The sequence below is a fragment of the Oreochromis aureus genome, linkage group 13, assembly GCF_013358895.1.
Source record: "Oreochromis aureus strain Israel breed Guangdong linkage group 13, ZZ_aureus, whole genome shotgun sequence".
In the NCBI taxonomy this organism is placed as follows: domain Eukaryota; kingdom Metazoa; phylum Chordata; class Actinopteri; order Cichliformes; family Cichlidae; genus Oreochromis; species Oreochromis aureus.
In genome coordinates this window covers 9280344-9300485 of record NC_052954.1, presented here as the reverse complement: position 1 = coordinate 9300485, position 20142 = coordinate 9280344, and the positions used below count along the sequence as shown (strand labels likewise).

Sequence of the window (20142 nt, the reverse complement as noted above, 5' to 3'; positions counted from 1 at the left end):
TCTGACCTTGTCCTTGAGATACTGTACTCCCCTCACACAAGCAACCCCCTCCTAGCTGTAGCACCTCAATTCACACACACACTCATGTCTCCTTCCAGCCAGGACGATCTGCCAGGAGGACTGCTTCACATACAATGAAGAGGGATAAATTTCATTAGCAGATAATGTGTCATGCCCCCACAGTTTAACACTCTTTTATTCTAACAGTCCAAGTATACATGCATGTATTATGTTCAAGTGTGTGCATATGAGGCTCTGTGTGTGTGCATATGCCCTCAAAACATTGCTGCTGTTTAGTGTGTTAGATTTATGGTCATATATTCCCTTGGCTGTAACTGAACAGCGCTGTAGTTTCTTGTACAAATGGATTGCAGAGATTTAGTGTAGCAGTAGTGTAATCCTCTCCTGAGATTACAACAGACAGTATTGTTTAGCAGCTGGGCACCATGAAAATGAGTGGGCTCCAATCAATGGCCTGTGTGATGAGAACAAACCCTTAGATAGGATTAACACAGATGAAAAAAAAAACAGGAAGACGCTTATTGATCAAAGGATCTGAACTCCTTTTGGCCAAAACATTAAACCACTGATACAAAATTCATCACAAATGCAATGTTTTGCTGGGAATTTGCTGGGAATGCCCTGGCATTTAGGTTGATTTGACTTTGACATGAATTACCATCTTAAACACTGTTGTAGGCCAAATGAACTCCCTTATGGCAGTCTCTACCTAAGACAACCTAATGAACACGCCACACTGCAAAAACTGCTCAGGAAGGGCTCAAAGAACATGTGAAAGAGCCCGAGGCATTCCCACAGCCTTCAAACTCCCCTGCTGCTAATTCAACCAAACATCAGCAGGGTGTGCTGGAATAAGCTTGATCCCTGCAACCTACAGGAACTAAAGGATGTTGTCCAAGAACACTGGGATGACACTGGGATGATGATGATTTTGCATTTGGTAATATAACACCGGGACACCGTTCAGCCAGAATTTTAATAGCACCTGGTTAATATTGTATAAGTGCCCTTCATGATACCCAAACAGCTTTGGTGGGGTGTGAACATGAGATCTCTGCAGGTTTATTACCAAATGCAAAATCATTGTTTATCAACTCCAAGTGTGATACAGCAAACATACTGTAAGGCCTTTGCTTGCAATAAACAGTATACAGGCACCAAATATTGACTGCACTAGTTATTAGCCACTTTGTGGAGCATTGGACTGCCATTACCTCATAAGACTTTGTTGTTACACTATCTCCTACCGTACATTACCAAATCTCCATTTGCACTATTTGCCTATTTGCACTACCTTGCCTGGTTTACACTCAATGTCATTTACCCTTACCTGAATATTGTATATTGTATATTGTATAGCTTTTTTTTGTTATATGTAATATTGTACTGTATTTATTTAAATTTTTACTTTTTAATTATTTTACTTGCATTTTTAATCTCTCTTATATTTAAATGTTCATTTGGGTTTGAGAGTAACGAAATTTCTATTCTCTGTATGTCCTGTACATGTGGCAGAATTGACAAATAAAGTTGACTTTGACTTTGACTTTGACTATTTGGTTTTAAATTAAACTTAGCTGTGCCAGTCAGTTCGACCTGGCACTCCTCTCTGAATTACTCTGAAAAACCTGTCCTCATGCAGCTGAGCGAAAACACACAAACCACAGCCGTAAGCATTTAGTCGAGATTGACATGTATGTTGTTTGAGCAGACTATCAGAGACGTTTACATGAAGATTTAAAGCAAAATAGGTCACTATGTCACTTGCTGATTTGTTTCTCTAGCAGCCTTGAAAATCATCAGTTCAACCACCTGCTAGACGATAGAAGCTGGGGTTGACCTACAAAGGTGCAAATATCTAACATTACAATCCGCTACATGTTAGATATTCTAAAGCTGTACATGTTACAGTGAACATGACATGTATTGTAGTCGATGTTTGACACTAGTTTTTTGATTCTACATGAAACCTTTACTCTTGAGGACACCTACTGTAGTTGTTACTAGTCAAATTCGAACACACTTTCTCTGACTGTCAAATATAATAAGAAATTAAAGCTGCAAGCAGCGTTATGAGGGCCCTCGCACTCTCAGTGCTCGGGCCCTAATTATGCCCAAATTGCTGACTTTAATTTAATTACATATAAAGTTTCTGTGTCACTTTGTTACATAAGTACAATGTAAAATATTATATTTAATGGAATTTGGTCAAATGAACTTGAAATTATTGCTTCATTTTTATTAGTTATTTATTATTTATTTATTTATGGGAGTGAAAAATCTTTTGTCTTTTTTTTTGATGCATCACAGGCAGAATGAAATAAAAATTAAAACAGTCTTTTAAACATTAATTTAATGTAATAATTGATTATAATCCATTAGATTTTCCAGTGTCTCAGTGATGGAGCTTCCTTCACTCTGTTGCCTGTGCACTTACTGATAATTGGGATCGGTCATGTATGAAAACTCATTTTGAATCCTTGGGTTAAACAAGTGAATTGATAAGCAGCACCATGTGACTTTATCCTGAATACCTCACGTACCTCTTTGAATATTTTGTAAGAAAATTAATTCAGAAAAGTCCAAATTAAAATAAACAACTGGAAATGTTTCCATTAGTGTGTCTGTCACAGTGACACAACTGTTGGAGGTGTATGCATGAGTTTCATTTAACACAATACGGGAAACATTCTGTTACAGTCCATTTCACTACATGCAAGTCGCATGAAATACACTCCACGGTTTATTGTAATTGACAGTACAGAAACTTGTGATTTTTATCATTTTGAGTCATCATACATCAGAATTACATCTGCCATCTTCTTTTTATGATGGGTTAAAAACAAGCATATATTTATCCGTTTAAAGAATTTGTCATCTTATTTGAAAGGAAACAAAGCTATGAAATTATAATAAATGAATAGCAGCAAACTTAATGACTCAGAAAACCACTTACAAGGTGGAACATAATGATACATAATGGTAAATCATCATAATCATAATAGTGTGCTGCGTGGAGGTTTGGGGTGCTACTTACAATATAATCTTCACAAAATGATTCACACTGCTAGATATTGCACACATTATTTATTAATTAAAGTGAGTTAACATCATTTCACTGGTTTACTGTTATTTGTCAAATTTTTCCCTGCAAGTGAACATCCTTATTTATCCCATAGTGTGAGCACTGGGAGATATACAGGCAAAGAGCTGCACTGCTGATCTTATTTCAACTATGTCCTTTTTAAACATCCCAACGCTAGACAGCTGTTATTGCCCCACTGTTCCAGGCGGAGGTCCTGCACGGCAGCTTGGATCAATGCTTCAGTGCTTGTAGTCCACCAGTGATGGCATTTCCCTGTAAACCTTCCCAAAGAACAGACTGAAGTGCCTCTCATGTCCCACTGGCAGCTGATACTGAGTGCCTGGTGTGAAGGACAGGCATGCTTCGCAAACAGGGACTTTCTATGCTCAGGTTCACATCCCCTCCAGATTTTTATCCTTTAAGAAATCTTTAAGAACTTTAAGAACCTTTAAACTTTAAGAAAGTGTGCCACAAACTATAAGTATTTAGGTATAAATTATTTTATTGATTGATTGATTGATTGATCAATAAATTGATGTATTTCCTAATGTTAGAAGAGATCAAAAGATCATAAGAAACATAAAGTGTTTGTTTCACCTCATTACACCCAAAGAACTCCTTCCTGTTAATGGTCTCCCTGAATTCTTTTGTCCTTGGCTTTGGCTCTGACAGCTGTCACGCTACAGTAATGACATTAACTGCCACAAATGTTACATGATCCCATCACGTCATCATGTGAGAGGCGAGCAGCGTATTGATCTCAGTTTATTTTCTGTTTCGGTTGCTGTTTTCTCAGGATAATTGTCTGATGCAGGCGGCATGCCTGCTTCAGCCCTGTTTGAAACCGACGTAGGAGTCAGAGGGAACTTGGCTTCAAATAAAGCTAAGATTATTTGTGCACAAGCCACCGCTCCTAATTTCCAGTCACAGTACACTAGTCATGAAAGACTGCATGAAACTGCTGTGACAGTATCTATTGAGGCATTGCTGTGCAATGTGGATACAGATGTAGGTGGACATCAGATCATAAATGTGCATAATTTCCTACCTTAAATACTGTGTGTAGCATTATCACATTTTGTGCATCCTACACAGAGACACACACCTTTTCATCACCAGACAGAGATGCATTTAATCTCCAAGCCGAGCTCATCAACTGTGATTAGAATGTCAAGGATGCAATCACATCAGGGAGGTCAAACTTAACTCTTGCAAAAGTAATTCATGATATTAGTTTCCTAACAAACGGCCCTCTACAGATGCAGTGATGCAGTAGCAACTGCAAATGACCGTCAGTACATAATAAAAGCAATGGCTCATAGATCTGCCTGATACAGCAGGTCAACTCCATCAGATATTCTGTTGTCTGTAATGACCAATGACCTCAATATGCTACATCCTAAATAAAACTTTGCTGTGCATCCAGATAATGACACAATGTGCAGATTTATTGGCATCATTTTTAATAGGAACAGTGTCACAAACATTAGGAATAAAACGATAAAAAGGTTTTGTTGTTTATGTTTTCAAGTGATGTGACAGAACCAAAGCAGTGTTATAAGTTTTTAGCCATAAAAAGAGAAATGTTGTTAAAAACTCCAACGTGTTGGTGTTGGTTAGACAGGACACAGAAACAGTTTAAACTTCTGTAGGAATGAAAATATACATTAAGATTGAAACATAATTATCCCACTGCTTTATAAAAAAAAGCCTTTGGCATTTAAACCACTAGCATGTTGTTATTTTGGAGCTAGAAGTGACATTTAGATATAGAGTGTGAAAGTATGAGCTAATGATAGTAAGCTTGATATGAAGCTCTATCCACAAACTGCATGAGTGAAATGCACAGTTACAAATATTTTCTGCTTTATTATATCCTCTGAAGCTAAAGCCACACACAGCAGGTTATTTTATTATTCTGCTAATTGAATAAAATGTTCCAAAAAGCAGCCGCACCACAAATAGGGCAGAGAGGTCTGGTTCAGTGACTCTGATGAGCGGAGGTGAGAGCAGGCGGCAGCAGACAGCTGCCATGTTTGTGTCGGCTCACTTTTCAATCAAAGCGTCTTCACGCTTCACTTTTCGGCCCGGAAGGCTCCAACTTAGCACAACACCATTAAACTTCTCACCTGATGCACTGCCTTCATGCTTGGCTACTTACTGACACTTCCCCTGAAAATTGCTATTATGCCTAAGGTCATAGTTGGAGACCCAGCTAGTATCACTTGCATATGAAATAAATTGCTGCTTTACTGGTCTGACACATATATAGCACACATATAATTCTAAACTTCACCCCATTAGAGCACTTCGCTCTTGCACTGCAGGCTTGCTTGTTGTTCCTAGAGTATTTAAAAGTAGAATGGGAGGCAGAGCCTTCAGTTTTCAGGCCCCTCTTCTGTGGAACCAACTTCCAGTTTGGATTCGGGAGACAGACACTATCTCTACTTTTAAGATTAGGCTTAAAACTTTCCTTTTTGCTAAAGCATATAGTTAGGGCTGGATCAGGTGACCCTGAATCCTCCCTTAGTTATGCTGCAATAGGTGTAGACTGCTGGGGGATTCCCATAATGCATTGAGTATTTCCTTTTCAGTCACCTTTTCTCACTGAACATGTGTTAATAGACCTCTCTGCTGAATCACACTTGTTATTAATCTCTCACTCTCTTCCACAGCATGTCTTCTATCCTGTCTTCCTTCTCTCTCCCCAACCGGTCGCGGAAGATGGCCCTGCCCCTTCTTCCTGTTAAAAGGGAGTTTTTCCTTCCCACTGTCGCCAAAGTGCTTGCTCATAGGGGGTCATATGATTGTTGGTTTTTTTCTCAGTATGTATTATTGTAGGTTCTACCTTACAATATAAAGCGCCTTGAGGCGACTGCTGTTGTGATTTGGCACTATATAAATAAAATTGAATTGAATTGAAAAATTGAAAAAACAAACTGTGTAGCCATCTCCCCCAAATTTCATGGCAACCCATCCAAGAATTTAGTCTGAACCTGAGATGTGGACAAAAACAACAGTGACCTGTATCAATGAACACAGCAAACAAGGGAAATCTTGTCAAACTTTAGCCTATTTTATAAACTCAGAGTGATCACCTCTTATACAGGAACTAAAAGTGTCATTATTTCACTCAAGATTAACTGTCCAGTATTATAAAGATTCTAAAGAATATCACTGTGATATACAATAGTGCAATAGCCCCTTTGTGCCTTTGTGCAAGGCTTTCAAAGGTCATAGGAACTAATCACTAACATCAAGACCGAAAGGCCAAACCTAATATGTGGATGTGAGAGAAAGCTATTACTATAGGTTTATTGGAGGTGTCTGAACTTATACATCCTTCCGGGCTTCTGAGATGATACCATCAAAAAATGTATAGGTGAATTATATTTATAAATAAAGCATAAAGTATAAATAATATGTTATGAAAAAGCTTGTTTCATAAAATTGAGACTGAAATTTCTGTTTCACTTTCAACATGTTAATTACTGAGACTTGGAGGCACTGTCAATTTTTTAAAAGTCATATGACTTATGACACATTATCTTTAGAACCAAGACTGGGTCAGGCTTTAATCTTATGCACATCTTTAAAAGAAAACAGAAAAACCTATGTTAGATATAGATGCTGTGAGTGCTTGATCTACTTGGACACCTTTCATGGAAATATTGCTTCAGAGAAAAAGTTGGCCTACTTCTAAAGAGTGCTTGATGTGAACTACAAGCAGACTGGAGACATTGTTGCAAAGAAAAAGAAAAAAAAAAAGCAAAAATGCACAAGAGGAGCTAATAGCATGTCAAGTTTAAAAACCATGTTGTGCTCTGTATGTTAAGTGTCTGCTGTAAAAGCTTCAGTATTTTATGTGCATTGTTAACCTTTATATACACATTAACTTATTAAAAATTACGATTAAAAGAAATTGTAGACAAAATTTGAACTTGTTAAAAAGCTTTAAGAGCACAAACAGGTAGTCAGTACACTATTCTGATTTTTAATCAATATAAGGTTAATATATCTGGGGAGACTACTATAAGCTGACTTTAGCTGACACACTAAGAAATATAAATTTACTTGTCAGTTTGCACCTGTCCCACTCGATGACGCCAATAAGGTCCTTAAAGCCTCCAGCAAGCTGTAACAAACAGGTTTCTTATTTCACACATCAAAATCAGCCTACCGATCTCTCACTATGCTAGACGCCACATTTTTCAACCATTCATATGCAAAAGACAGGTTTCCATGAACTTTTAGCTAGTCCTTTCACTGTTACTAATTTTAGAATAAAGGGTGCTTCCCTCATTTACAGATGGATGGATGGCAGCAGGGAGGATTGTTAAGGTGTTGCTTACTTATTCAGATATAGCATGAAGACTGCTGCCAGGAGATGAGAGATTGATGCAGCACCGAGGTTACCTTCTTTAGCTCTGAAATTGATTTTGAACAACCATTAAACTCAAGGACATTTGCCATGTTTATAACAGTAAATCTTTGCAAGAGAGACCGAGGCGCAGTTTGAAAAGATGTGAATTCAAAGCACCATGAGGCGAACCTAAATGAAGAGTACAGAAAGATTATTATCAGTTTTGTTTTATTAATGCTCAGTTTTCAACACTTTTAAGACTTATGAACCACATGACCTATTACCATGTCTTAAAACCTGAAATAAACTAGTCTGCACCCCTCTTTAAAATAACTGGGTTTGCAAGGCAAAAAAAGCCACCCACTTTCATCCTTTTTCATTGCTTCAAGATTGCTCCTGTCACCAGCAACATTGGTCTCTAACACAGAACTACACTGCATGGACAGGTCATTTCCAGCACAAACAACTATCCATAAAGAGAATTCATTATCCCGTCAAAGACTTTTCCTCTGAGACTCATCACTATGACACTAAACAGGGAGAAAAATTCCATCCTACACACAGTCCAGGCCTGTAATCCCAGCAAGATGGAAACACCTGCTGTTAGCGAGTATGTCATTACCAAAACAGACACTACATTTTAGTCAAGAGAACTGTTCACTGCTGCATTACAATGTGCCAATTTAAGGGACTAGGCAAGAAAGACTGAAATAAAATGTAAAACTGCTGCTTCACCCTGGATTTTCAAATTAATAATCACAGCAAATGTTGTTGATACTACTTATAAAACTGTGTGGTTTGAAAAAATTCTGATATTTAGATATGTTGTTGTGCTTGTGTTTGCTCCTGTGAATGAGTTCAGAAGAGATGAGTTTCCACAGTGGATCATTCTCCTGGCAAGAAACACACAATCCCCTCGATGCGAACATCAAAGAAGCATCCAAACCGGCTCCTTTAGAGTCTTACTCCTCACAGGCAGGCAGGAGAACAGACCCGATTCCCCAAAAGCAAACCAGTTCCTAATGAGGTTGGGAGATTTCAAACAGGGCTCAGACTCAGCTCTGCTCCCACAAAGATGAGAAGCAATGCATAAAATATGAGATGAACTGATCTTCTTCTACCTGCCGCTGTCTTCCGTTGGCACTTGGAGACACATTCATTGCTCTATATTCACAAGTTTGACCTAGATCTTTTTTGAATGATGAAAATCCTTAGAGCAGATGTTTTAAAAGATGTTCGCTTAGATTTCTACAGCTACCTCTTGCTTTTCCAGAATTATAAAATTTGGAACATTGTCTAACAGACCCAAACCGCTTCTTAATGGATTTTTCCTACTTCATTACTCATTAACATTACCTATAAATCAAGGTGTGTAATTCCCTTATGGCAATTGCCGTTTATTAACTGATTATCTGCTGTATTGTTATTGACAGGCACATGCAATAATTAATCATCCCTGGTAAAACTTTGCATGCTTATTTAATAATGATGGGATAAAAAACAGAAGAAAAGAGTCTGTAGTTTTTGTGGGGGTACAACTAATGGTCTAGTCTACATACTGTCATCAACTTACTGGAAAAAAAGGGTAGTAAACACATCAAACAAGTCTTGTGGTTGTATATTTAACACTTAAGAGAGATTTTTAAAAACAGGAGATTTGTAAGAAAATATTTAAACACCACACAGAAAATTAGTGCATTAAACTTTTTTCGATCTATTGTATATTCTTGATTTACCTTTATACACTCAAATTAATGTTGAAAGTAATAATCATCTTAAGTTGGTTTCCACTAAGATGACTTGGAATGAATGTATTTACAATTAGCATGCAGATGCAAATGGCACCAGTCACTTATGGCTTCTTCTTTATATGATAGCACTTTAACCTGTATTTGTGAGTGACACAGAAAACTGTATCCACATACAGTGATTTCCATGAGCCCAATAACTTCAATGACAGAATCATCCCTGTTTTTATTGCCATAATGTGCGAGGGCCCAAACATCACTGTTATCAAATATTGGTTTTTAGATTTCTTCCTTTTTATGTAGCACCCTATTTTGTGGGAATTGGGGTTGCATAATGTTCCCCTTTTACTGTCTTGCATTAACATGCTAACATTTGCTAATTACCCCTATCAAAGCAGTGGATAAACTAGCAGACGGTGGAGTCTCACCACTATGATGGCAGAATATATTTTATATGAAGGTGTAAGATCACAGTGATCCTAGAGTGAGCACAATACATAAATAGAGGTTTCCTCATTCTGTCACAGGTTTTTATGGGGTAAAGCGTTAAATAGATTTTAAAAATACTCTCAAAAAAACATTACTCTGACTTGAATTAAACTCCAGAAAAGCATCAGCATGACTCAACAAACAGAGTAGTGATGGGAATTGCCAGCATGACCTGGCGACCCAGTCCTGACAGCAAGGAACGGCGACAGTAAGAGACAACACGTATGATTGGCAGCAGGGCAGAGGTATACCTCTGCCTGCATTTGTAAGTAGTGTCTCCACTGTTGTTTACCGGGTGAAGCCAGGTTGGGAGAGGGTCGCCATGGCTTCCGCTTCCGGGACGACCGTTCTGGCCCCTGTTTGTTATTTTACAGGGCGCTCAGGCGAGGGAAGCCGTGGTGGCATCGCATGACGGACTCTGGTGCAGAACACGAGCTGGGCTGGGATGCAATGGGCCCAGTGAAGGGACAAGAGGAGGATAGGAGGCTCCTCCTTGTCTGCCGGAGACAAGGCTGGCGTGGACTCCGCTCTAAAGAAGGAATTCCTGGCCTCCTGGTGGACCCATAATAAACATGTGGCATAATTATATCAGGGGGTTTTAATGAATGTCAAAAATTGTAGTTTTACTGGTTTTAGAATTGTTTTATTTATTTTTAATAGATTGATAACATTTTATTACGTACGTTTTTAAGAGGTGTTTCTTTATTTATGCTCCCTGGCCTGGAAATAAACTGTTTCCGATCAGACCTGCTTCATCTGTGTGCCCTTGGTATCTGATTCGCTTGCTCCCCCTTGTATTTTAAAGAATCATTCTTTTTAGCATGACATTGTGGCGCAACCGCTTTAGTGTCTGCATTACAGGCATATGGTCAGAGAATACAGCATCCTCGACATGTAAGTTACATACGGATAACCCATAAGATAACACCAAGTCCAATGTGTGACCACGTTCTTGAGTGGGACCTTTAACAGACAGTCCATGAAGTTCTTAACCAGCGGCTTCCCTGGGCAACAGACATGGATATTAAAATCACAGAGCTGGTCGTACCATGATGTCCAGTCAGCAAGAAAGTCCGAAAACTCATATTAAAAATCCTTATTATTTCTAGGAGGCCGGTAAACTATCGCATACAGCAACGAAGGTGAGTGGCCCAGTTCACACAAAGTTCAAAACCGGTGTAGCGTGTCGGTGAGGACAGCTGCCTAAAATCGAAGTGTGCTTTAAAAACAACAGCTAACCCCCCACCATGACCAGAAGCTCTTGGGGCACTAAAATAAGCAGAGCCAGCCGGCAGAAAAGGCACTTAACTCACCAGGTGAAGTTTCAGTCAGACAGAGGAAACCCAAAGCATGGGAAGAAAAGAAATCCTTCAAAATGAAAGTTTTGTTTGCCACCGATCTGGCATTTATTAAACCCAACCTGAGGGGAGCTGGTTTGGAGACTTCTGGGGGAGTGACTACCTGATCCACCGGTCGAAGGTTTGATTGATCCGCTCCCCACCAATGCAGATGTTGACAGGAAGGATTTAAGAGGGCTCCTCTTGATAGAGCCGACAACGGGAACCAACCAGGAGTCCACAGGGTCCAGAGCACGCGACGGCACCAGGAGTCGGCGATCATAAGACAGCGTGGAACTGACATCTTGCACAACGTTGGCTAAAAATAATAAAATGAGACAAATAAGAAAGAGCGGTAGACGGTGTGCCAAACACACAGGTGCCACCTTTACTTCAATCAGTTCATCAAATAAAATCAGTTGTTGATCGACTCAGTTTGATTGACAGGACAGATGATCAGAGGTGAAGAGTTGTTACCACCCTGATTCATATAGGGACTGAAGTATGGGTGGAGTTTGTGAGTGAAGGAGCAGCCAGTAAAGGAGTAGATCAGAGCTCCAGTACCAACATCATAAAAGGAGACCAGACCCTCCTCATAATCCACAAACACCCCCACCTTCTCCGGACCAGAATAAAGACAGAGACGGAATGAAGGACCTGCACAAGCTCTGTATTCATTTCCATTTCTCAGCACTACAGTCCAGAGACCATACTGAGGTCTCAGCATAACATTTCCCTTCCTGTTGATCGACTCTTTGGCCACTCCCAAGTCCCAGTCAGTCTTTCCTTTAACCTGAACCTCAAAGTAAAATCTGCCTGAAGAGAAACTCTGCGCTCCTAAAACACAAACACAAGCAGAAAATCTCTCTGGGTTGTCTGGAACATTGATCCTCACATCACCACAGTATACTTGCTTCCCATCATCAGACAGGATGAGATTAGGATACGCTGTATCAGGATCCAGAGTCACATCCACTGCATACTGCTGGACCGTCTTCAGCTCAGCCTCAAACAGCTTCTTCAAGTCTTTTCTGAGTGTCTCCTCCAGCTGAGCCACAGCTCTCACCACAGTCCCCTCATATGATGGTGGATGGACTCTGACCTCTGTCCAGTCCTTGGTGGGTGGAGCAGCTTTCAGGGACGAGAAGCTTTGGAGGAGGTGGAGGTGGTCTTCAGAGTGTAAGAGCTGCTCCACCTCAGAGCTTCTCTTCATCAGCTCAGAGATTTCCTGTTCCAGATCTTTGATGAGACCTTCAGCCTGTTTCTCTGTAGTTTCCTGTTTGTCTTCGATCTCCTTTATGAGCTCCTTCAGGCGTCTCTCAACAGACTCCTTCAGAGCAGTGAGGACCTGAACACCTTCTGCTTTCTGTCTGTCTGCAGCACCTTTACTCGTCTTCACTGACTCTTTGATCTCTTGAATCTTCAGTCGTCTCTTCTGGATCATCTGCTGAATCACAGCTTCTGTCTTCCCCAGCTCTGCCTTCTTTCCTTCATATTCTTCTCTCAGAGGAACAAACTCGTGGTTCTTGTGCTCTAAAACAGAGCAGAGCATGCAGACACATGTCTGGTCGGTCTTACAGAACAGCTCCAGAGGTTTTTCATGCTTCTTACACATCTTGTCTTCCAGGTTCTCCACAGCATCAATCAACTGATGTCCTCTCAGAGCTTTCTTTGTCAGATGAGGCTCCAGGTGAGTCTGACAGTAGGAAGTCTGACACACCAGGCAGGACTTCAGGGCCTTCAGTCTGGTTCCAGTGCAGACGTCACAGAGAACTTCTCCTGGTTTGGCAGCTTGTTGCTCTGAGCTGCTGCTGCTGGCTTTCTGCTGAGCTTCATGTCTGAACTGAGCAACCATCTCAGAGAACAAAGTGTTGATGTCTAGTTCAGGTCGTCTCTTGAACACTCTGTTACACATAGGACATTTATGTCTGCCATTAGTGTTCCAGTGCTGAGTGATGCAGTTTTTGCAGAAGTTGTGTCCACATGGTGTGCTGACTGGATCAGTGAACACATCCAGACAGATGGAGCACAGAAACTGATCTTCAGATTGCAGATTACTGGCAGCAGCCATGTCTGCACTCTGAGGGAGAAGGAAAAGAAAAATAAGTTTTAATTCAATTTTAATTTAATGTTTAAGAAGAAAGAAAAAGGAAAGTGTCAGTCTTTTAATCTTTACGTGTCCATCAGCCGTTTTGAGTTATTGCTGTGACGAGCAGATGAAGCACTTTAACCCTCTGAATTAACAAACCTCCAGGCGAGAGTGAAAAATGTGGAAATCACCAGAATGATGCCATTTGTCAAGGCCACAACAGACATGATTGGCAGTTTCTACTTTCTGATGGTTCTTGGACCATAAAGTTCTTAGGCAAAGTAAAGCAGCAGAAAATGTTTTAAAAATTTACCTGGTGTTGAAAACAAAACATGTTCTCAGTTAAAAGTAGAGTAAAATTTGGAAACTCCAGAATGTTGATCTATTGGTCCCGAGTCTGCGAGTCAGTGTTTGATGTTCTGGTTAAGTTTCTATTCTTTGATGTTAGTCATGGTTCTTGCTCTTCCCAGTTTAATCATTTGTGTTTCCTGTTCGCTTATTTTATTAGTCTTTAGGTTCTTGTTACTGTGCCTCACCTGTGAGTCACGTTTCATGTTTAGTCTTTATGTTGTTTTGTCTGCATGTCTCTCACCCTCTCTCTCTCCCTCTGTCCCTCGCCCTCTCGCTCCACCCCTTAGTCATGTCTGTATTACTTTTACCTGACCTTGTCTGGGTTTCAGTCTGTGTCCCACTTCCTGTTTTATTTTGACAGTCCCCTGTCTCACATGCTTTGTGTTCAGTTTGCTTTCCCTTTGCTCATTGTCAGGTTGTCTGTTCATCTTCCCCATGTTCCCAATCTCTAGTTTTTTCCACCTTCCTTGTGCGGTGCTCTGAGTTTAGCTTCTCCCAGTTTACATTAGTTATTAGTTTTTCTTATTTTTGTAGCCTTGTGTTTTTTGCCTAAATAAACGGCCCGCCTTTTGTTATTAAGTTCCTGTCTCCCTGTGTTGTCAGTACCTGGGTCCTCACCCTCATCTTTGATGACAGTCTACTGATATTGTTTGTTTAGTGGTAAACTTGTTCACAGTAGCTCAGGTTAGAATGAAATTTGAAAGGAAAAAGTATTTTCTTCATTTTTTCTAAGAAATCCATGTTAAAAGTGCTCAACATATGTTGTTTGCGATATTTTGAAATTCAACTATATACCATTAAGAAATTGTCATTTGTTGTCTTTTGCATTGTTCAGATTTTTATTAGTGCGTGCCCAAATGAGACTTTACAGGATGAGTTTGCTCAGCAGCATTAGACATGCAGTAGCCTAGCAACCTGTCCAGGGTGTATCCCGGCCTGTATCATCTGGGAGTCTGAATCTGATCAGTAGTCATGAAAATGGATAGATGAAGTTTGCTGATGGTGTTGCACCACCCTTTATTTAACTTCCTGTTCCTGTTTTAATTGTTCATGATGAAAGTGGTGGTATGTGAGAGACAACTCAGCTAACAAAACTCTCCTCACTCTGTGACAAACACACTATTTCCTCTCAATGCTTCACAATAAAAGTTTACCTGCGCTTTGCTTTTAATGTGAAAGAGCTAAAGGAAACAGAAGCACTAATAAGAAGAGGAAATGTGGAGTCAGCCTGAAGTCAAAAAGATAGAAGGTGCGTTCCAAAGAAACAAGGTCACTGAGGCACGCAAACCCCCTGCTTACGTTAACTGAAAAATAAAACAACAAAAAATAAAATTACATATTCCTCATCAGATTCTGACAACTAAAAACATGACATTTACCTTAATTGGATGGCCTATATCAAATATAACAATAACATTTCTCGCTGTTGCCAATATTAAGAAAACTAAAAAGGGTTGCCATGGTAATAAAAAAAATCACCATGTCTTTTCCTACAATTTTAAAATTAATGTGTAGAGCACAGCAGGTTCAGAACTGAACATTTGAACTTTTTTCGTCTTATTTTAAGCTTGTTTGTTTTACAAGGAACTGAACTCTGTTTGCAGCTGAACAGCTCCACTCCCCTTTCTCTTCATTCATTCTACAACAACAATCTCCTGCTTCCCTTACAGATTCATCCATATCTAAGTTATTTGTTATGGACTTCTCATGGGCTTCGTTTTGCTCTGCCCTGCCCTCTGAGAAACCTGACACCGGCTCATTTGCATACTAACAGTGATTGGATGTTTAGCTGCAGGGAGCGATCTCTGCGGAGTGCTGTGTGAGTCTGCGCACAAACTAGTGGTGGGAATTCTGGCTCTTTTTAGAGAGCTGATTCTTTTGGCTCCCAAGCAGTTCTTGAGGTTATTTTGTTACTTTAATTAATTTATTATCAACAACAATATAAAGTTATGCACAAAATGAATTACTAATGTAAAAAAAAACAACGTGTTTTTATTTATATATGTTTATTATACACATATGCTTTTATTTATTCACTCCACATAAAATGTAAAAAAATTAATTATAAAATACAAAAACAAACTGTTTACAATTCAACTTTTAACTCTTTAAATTTTCAGCTTTTTCCTTTTAAACAAATTCAAAGTGAAACAACACAAAACACTGCAAACCACAACACAATAAAATATAGATTAAAATGTGCAAAACGAAAAGAAAAAAAATGCACCTTCATTAATATCACACTCAGTTTGACTGTGTGTGATCTTCCCATTGCACTGATGGGTGGACAGTTCTCGGGTGCCTGTGCAGGTTGTTTGTGGAGTCGGCTCTCTATGATATCCTTTTCTTGCAGACTCTACACTCTGCCTTTGTGTTGTCAGTAAAATTTAAATGGTTTCAGATTTTGCTTCTTTTCTTGGCGTCACTCATTTTCTTTATGATACCTTTCTAATGTGTCGATGTTGTTGCCCCTGGCTCTCTTTCCCTCTCTCCCTCCTGCTCTGTTTGTGTGCTACTGGTGCTGCCAGTGTAACTACCACCCCTCCTCCCTCTGCTCAGCGCAAACAGAGCAGAGGAGGGTGAGAGAAAGAATAGAGATTGAAAATGTGACGTCATTTCTGGGGCAAAACCGCAAAGGATTGTAGGTACGAGTGGCAAGTGGTACTAGCGCATGCAGGCTTTCACAAGAAAACAGTCACACAGTGATAAAAAGAAACGTAAAAAGAAAGGCAAGAAGCTGTAGTATTATTATTATCTGCAATAGCCGGTCGCATGACAGCCATGGGAAGCCGACAGGTAAAGAGATCGGATTACGTCGTGGAAGAGAAATTGTTCAAGCCATGTTTCCGAAGTAACAAAGAGCCGACGGATGGCCTGGATTGCAGCCATTCGAAGACCAAATATAACATTCCAGAACACTCCAGCTCACATGTTAGTCTGCTCCAAGCATTTCCACAAAGGTAAGTCTTTTGTTGTAGTTATTACGTAATTTATCATAACATAATTGATGATGTAGGTTACAAATAAGTCTTATATTGATTTGAATTGAATTCGTTGCGCTATGCTGCTTTGTTCACTGTGGCTTTGCAGGCTAATGTTTGTTGTGTTTTGTAGGAAAACCAGCCTACAAAATGCTGGAATGCGATCCAGACTGGGCACCCTCTATCAACCTGGGTCATATCGAGTTTAAAGCTGCTACCACAGCGAGATTTGATCGGTTAAGAGAGAGAACGATATCAAAACAGCCATGAAAAGCATATATGTGCCCAAGGGTTGTATTGAAGCAATCAAGTGATGAATAACTGTTTTCCAGTATGCTGTTTTGCAATGTTTTTGGTTTTTGGTTTTTTTTGCATTGTTGATTTGTTTTTCACTGAAGCAGCTAATTAAAACCGCAGAATTAATGATGGCCGGTGCTGGAAATGCTAACGCTTGATGCAGTGTTTTGTTTTTGCTGCCACTCGTACCTACAATGCAATGCGCAAAAGTCACGTGGTCTGTCGATCTCTATAAGCAGCCGGTTCCCATCGTTCACTTCAATGAGTCGGCTCTAAGAGCCGTTTTGTTCGCGACCGACCCATCACTATCACAAACAGAGCATGGAGGGAAAGAGCGAACGAGAGGTGAAACCATCTCATTTGTGCCTTTTCAGTGGATTTTTCTGCTACTTTAGTAAAACTTGTCCACATTCAGTTTGTGGGTAATCTATTTTGGCAACTATGTATCAGAATTTCAGGAGGGGGACCACGCCTCCAAACGCTCCTTCCGGTTATCATCAGGTTCCCCCAGTTCTCCAGTTCTGCAAGCTGTTTACGTGCCCCACCCTCCCTCCCTCCTTGTTTTCAATTCTGTAACTTCTTCATTTCTATTTAGCACATGGGGATCTGCCAGGCCCGGGAGCCATCGCCAGTCCCCTTCGAGGTCTTCCCGAAACCGCAGCTCAATTCATGTCAAAGCATTCACTTTTACCTACTAAAATGCTGTCAAGCCTAAATTGAGGACGTGGGCCCAGCTAGTGAAATTTTCTTTCTCAACTTCTAAAAGCTTGACTTAAGGGGCGTTGCCTCCTCTTGTACCAGTGTAGAGCCAGCCCCGTTCATATGACTCATTTAAATGTCCTCCTGAAAGTGAAACTCTTACACACATAAGGTGTAATGGTGTCAGTGTTTTCTAGTCTTCTGCAGTTCTCAGCGCACAGCTCTTCTCTTTTCCTAAGTCCTTATCATATCTCCTAACAACTTTTCCTTGACCTCAGTGTTTTCATTGAGGTCAAGGAAAGCAGGTTAGGAATATGAGATAGGAGGTACTTGTGGACACCCAGATGTTTATTCTCCTGAGCAGTGCCACAGTGAGACTCTTTCAAACAGCAGCTCCATGTTTCTACCGTAGATCTGTGGCTATATGAGCACATTTCTATTGAACCAATGTGACTGTGATGAACAGAGTGATCAGCTGCACTCACCACTGTTGCTGAGAGAAACCTGATGGACTCGGCTGAATCTTCTTTCAGAGACAAAGAAGACGCAACTGCAGCTCTGCTCCCTCATAAATTCCATTTCTTGCTCTGCCTCTGCATGTACATGTTTGCATTTCCTGCATTAGAGGAGGATCAGCTGGTTTGTAGCCACTAACTGGTGTAGCAGGGGGCAGGAGTGGATCCTGAATTTACACAGTAATGATGGCGTCAGGGGATCAGGAGAAACTCAGCTGTTTTCTCTGAGCTGAAATGATGCTTGAAATTTAAGATGTTAGAAATTCATTCTTGAAACCTCTGAGCTTTTCTCTCCTTTCAGCCTGCTGCAGGTACAGGTGACATCAGGTTAAAAGCATATGTTCATCTACATTTCTGTATTTTTATTACTGAAAAAATGTAAATATACTTTTATGTTCATATATATTTGTATTTTCTAATTAGTGTTCTTAAATATATACAACAATAACATTAATTATGATTAATTACAGTATATTATAATTATCATTATAATGTTATCATTATTATTATCATTATTAGTAGTAGTAATCTGGAGGCCGATTCGATTAACCGACTAGCCTGGCTCAGGTCGTTGACGCTGTGAGGGGAAGTACAGAGTACTTCCAGCGCATCACTACTACCAGCGCATCACTACCAGCGCATTACTACTACCAGCGCATCACTACCAGCGCATCACTACTACCACAACACAATACAATATAAATTAAAATATGCAAAACAAAAAGAAGATGCATATTCTCTGTCATATGGGCCTGCATGAATAAACTTACTGAATCCTTTATCATCCGCAACTGAAAATAGTTGTGGATGATTACTATACCTTGCTAATGTGACGTTGTTGTCCCTGGCTCTCTTTCTCTCTCTTTCCCTCCCGCTCTGTTCCTGTGCTACTGCGAGTGCACCTACCGCCCCTCCCCCCTCTGCTCAGCGCAAACACAAGGCTCTCGTGCGGAGTGAAGCGGAAAAAAAGTGCGAGAGAGAGGGTGAGAGAAAGAAAAAAAGAAAAAAAACAATAAGGAGCGGGCTCGCGTTGTTCATGTCAAAAAGTCGGCTCTAAGAGCCGTTTCGTTCGCGACCGACACATCACTAAAACAGAGACTTAACTGAAAAACACACATACAATTTCCACAAAGAATATTTTATTTTATAATATTTGATTCATTCACACAGCCAGGTTATGTGTCTTTATAACAACCTTCAACTAAATTAGATTATACACAGTTTTTTTATGTGTGCTATTCTTTAGGAGTTCATTTTAGTATAGAGCTTGTGAGTCATGTTCAAAAGGTAAAACGAGGCTGCATCTGAATTTCATTGTGAATTATCCTCAAATCTTTATCCTAGTGACCCAAATTTTAGGTCTATATTTAAGACTTCTGTTTGTTTTCCAGAAGAAAATTCAGTTGGACACTGGGCTGTCTGGTGCTCTCCTGTTTCCAGTGTGCATCATGAAACCCAAAAATGAGTTCTTACATAGCTGCTGGGATCTGGGTCATATGTGTTGTGTCATATGTGGTGTTGTAATGACACCCAGCATACATCATCTCTTCCTGGCCTAAAAATAAATAACCTGCCAGGCTGTGAGGGTGCACAAATTTAATTAGAACATCTTAGTCACAAATATCACCAGAAACTTTCTCCTTCTAAAAAGCTGGTTTAGATTTGGGATATGGTGTCATAACTATCACACTGAAGCTGAATGAAAATGTGAATGAAAGGTTTTTTGTTTTTTGCACGTTAATGTTTTAATGAGACAAATGTCTGACTGGAAATCCAAGTATCGTATGGACTGGGAGTCCTTATTGTTAGAGCCATGCTACCAGACAAATACCATAAAGCATTTGAAGAACCTTTAGCTCAACTAATTTTTAAGATAATGGCATCCAACTTTCCTTTTAAGAAGCATATCTTTCCCCTTTTTTTGTTTTTTTAGGATGATCTGAAATTGGTCAGGTTGGAGGCATCTGATGAAATGAACATGGGATGACCCAGTGAAGAGCTTCCAGCTGTGAATCATAGGCACAAAGTTAAGCAAACCTTCAGATTCACAAAGAAGTAACACTTTCCTTGTGAATTTTCTTCAAATCTTTGTTCCACTGACCCAATTTTAGGCCCAAATTTAAGGCTTCTGTTGTTTTGTTTTTTTTACAAGAAAACTCAGCCAGCT

The 20142-nt window shown here is 39.9% G+C and overlaps 1 protein-coding gene across 1 annotated transcript; it reads right to left on the bottom strand.

The window, feature by feature from the left end:
• Positions 1 to 11106: 11106 nt before the first annotated feature.
• On the bottom strand, positions 11107 to 18070 carry LOC116318785 (E3 ubiquitin-protein ligase TRIM21-like). Its single transcript, XM_031737925.2, has 2 exons — positions 17946 to 18070; positions 11107 to 13123 (listed from the first exon to the last, which is right to left on the bottom strand). Exon 2 carries the CDS (start codon positions 13112 to 13114, stop codon positions 11459 to 11461), a length of 1656 nt encoding a protein of 551 aa, XP_031593785.2. The 5' UTR covers positions 13115 to 13123; positions 17946 to 18070; the 3' UTR covers positions 11107 to 11458.
• Positions 18071 to 20142: the final 2072 nt, after the last annotated feature.

What these genes read in the sequence shown, in the direction of transcription:
- LOC116318785 (XM_031737925.2), bottom strand. Translation starts at nt 13,114, where the DNA reads ATGGCTGCTGCCAGTAATCTGCAATCTGAAGATCAGTTTCTGTGCTCC.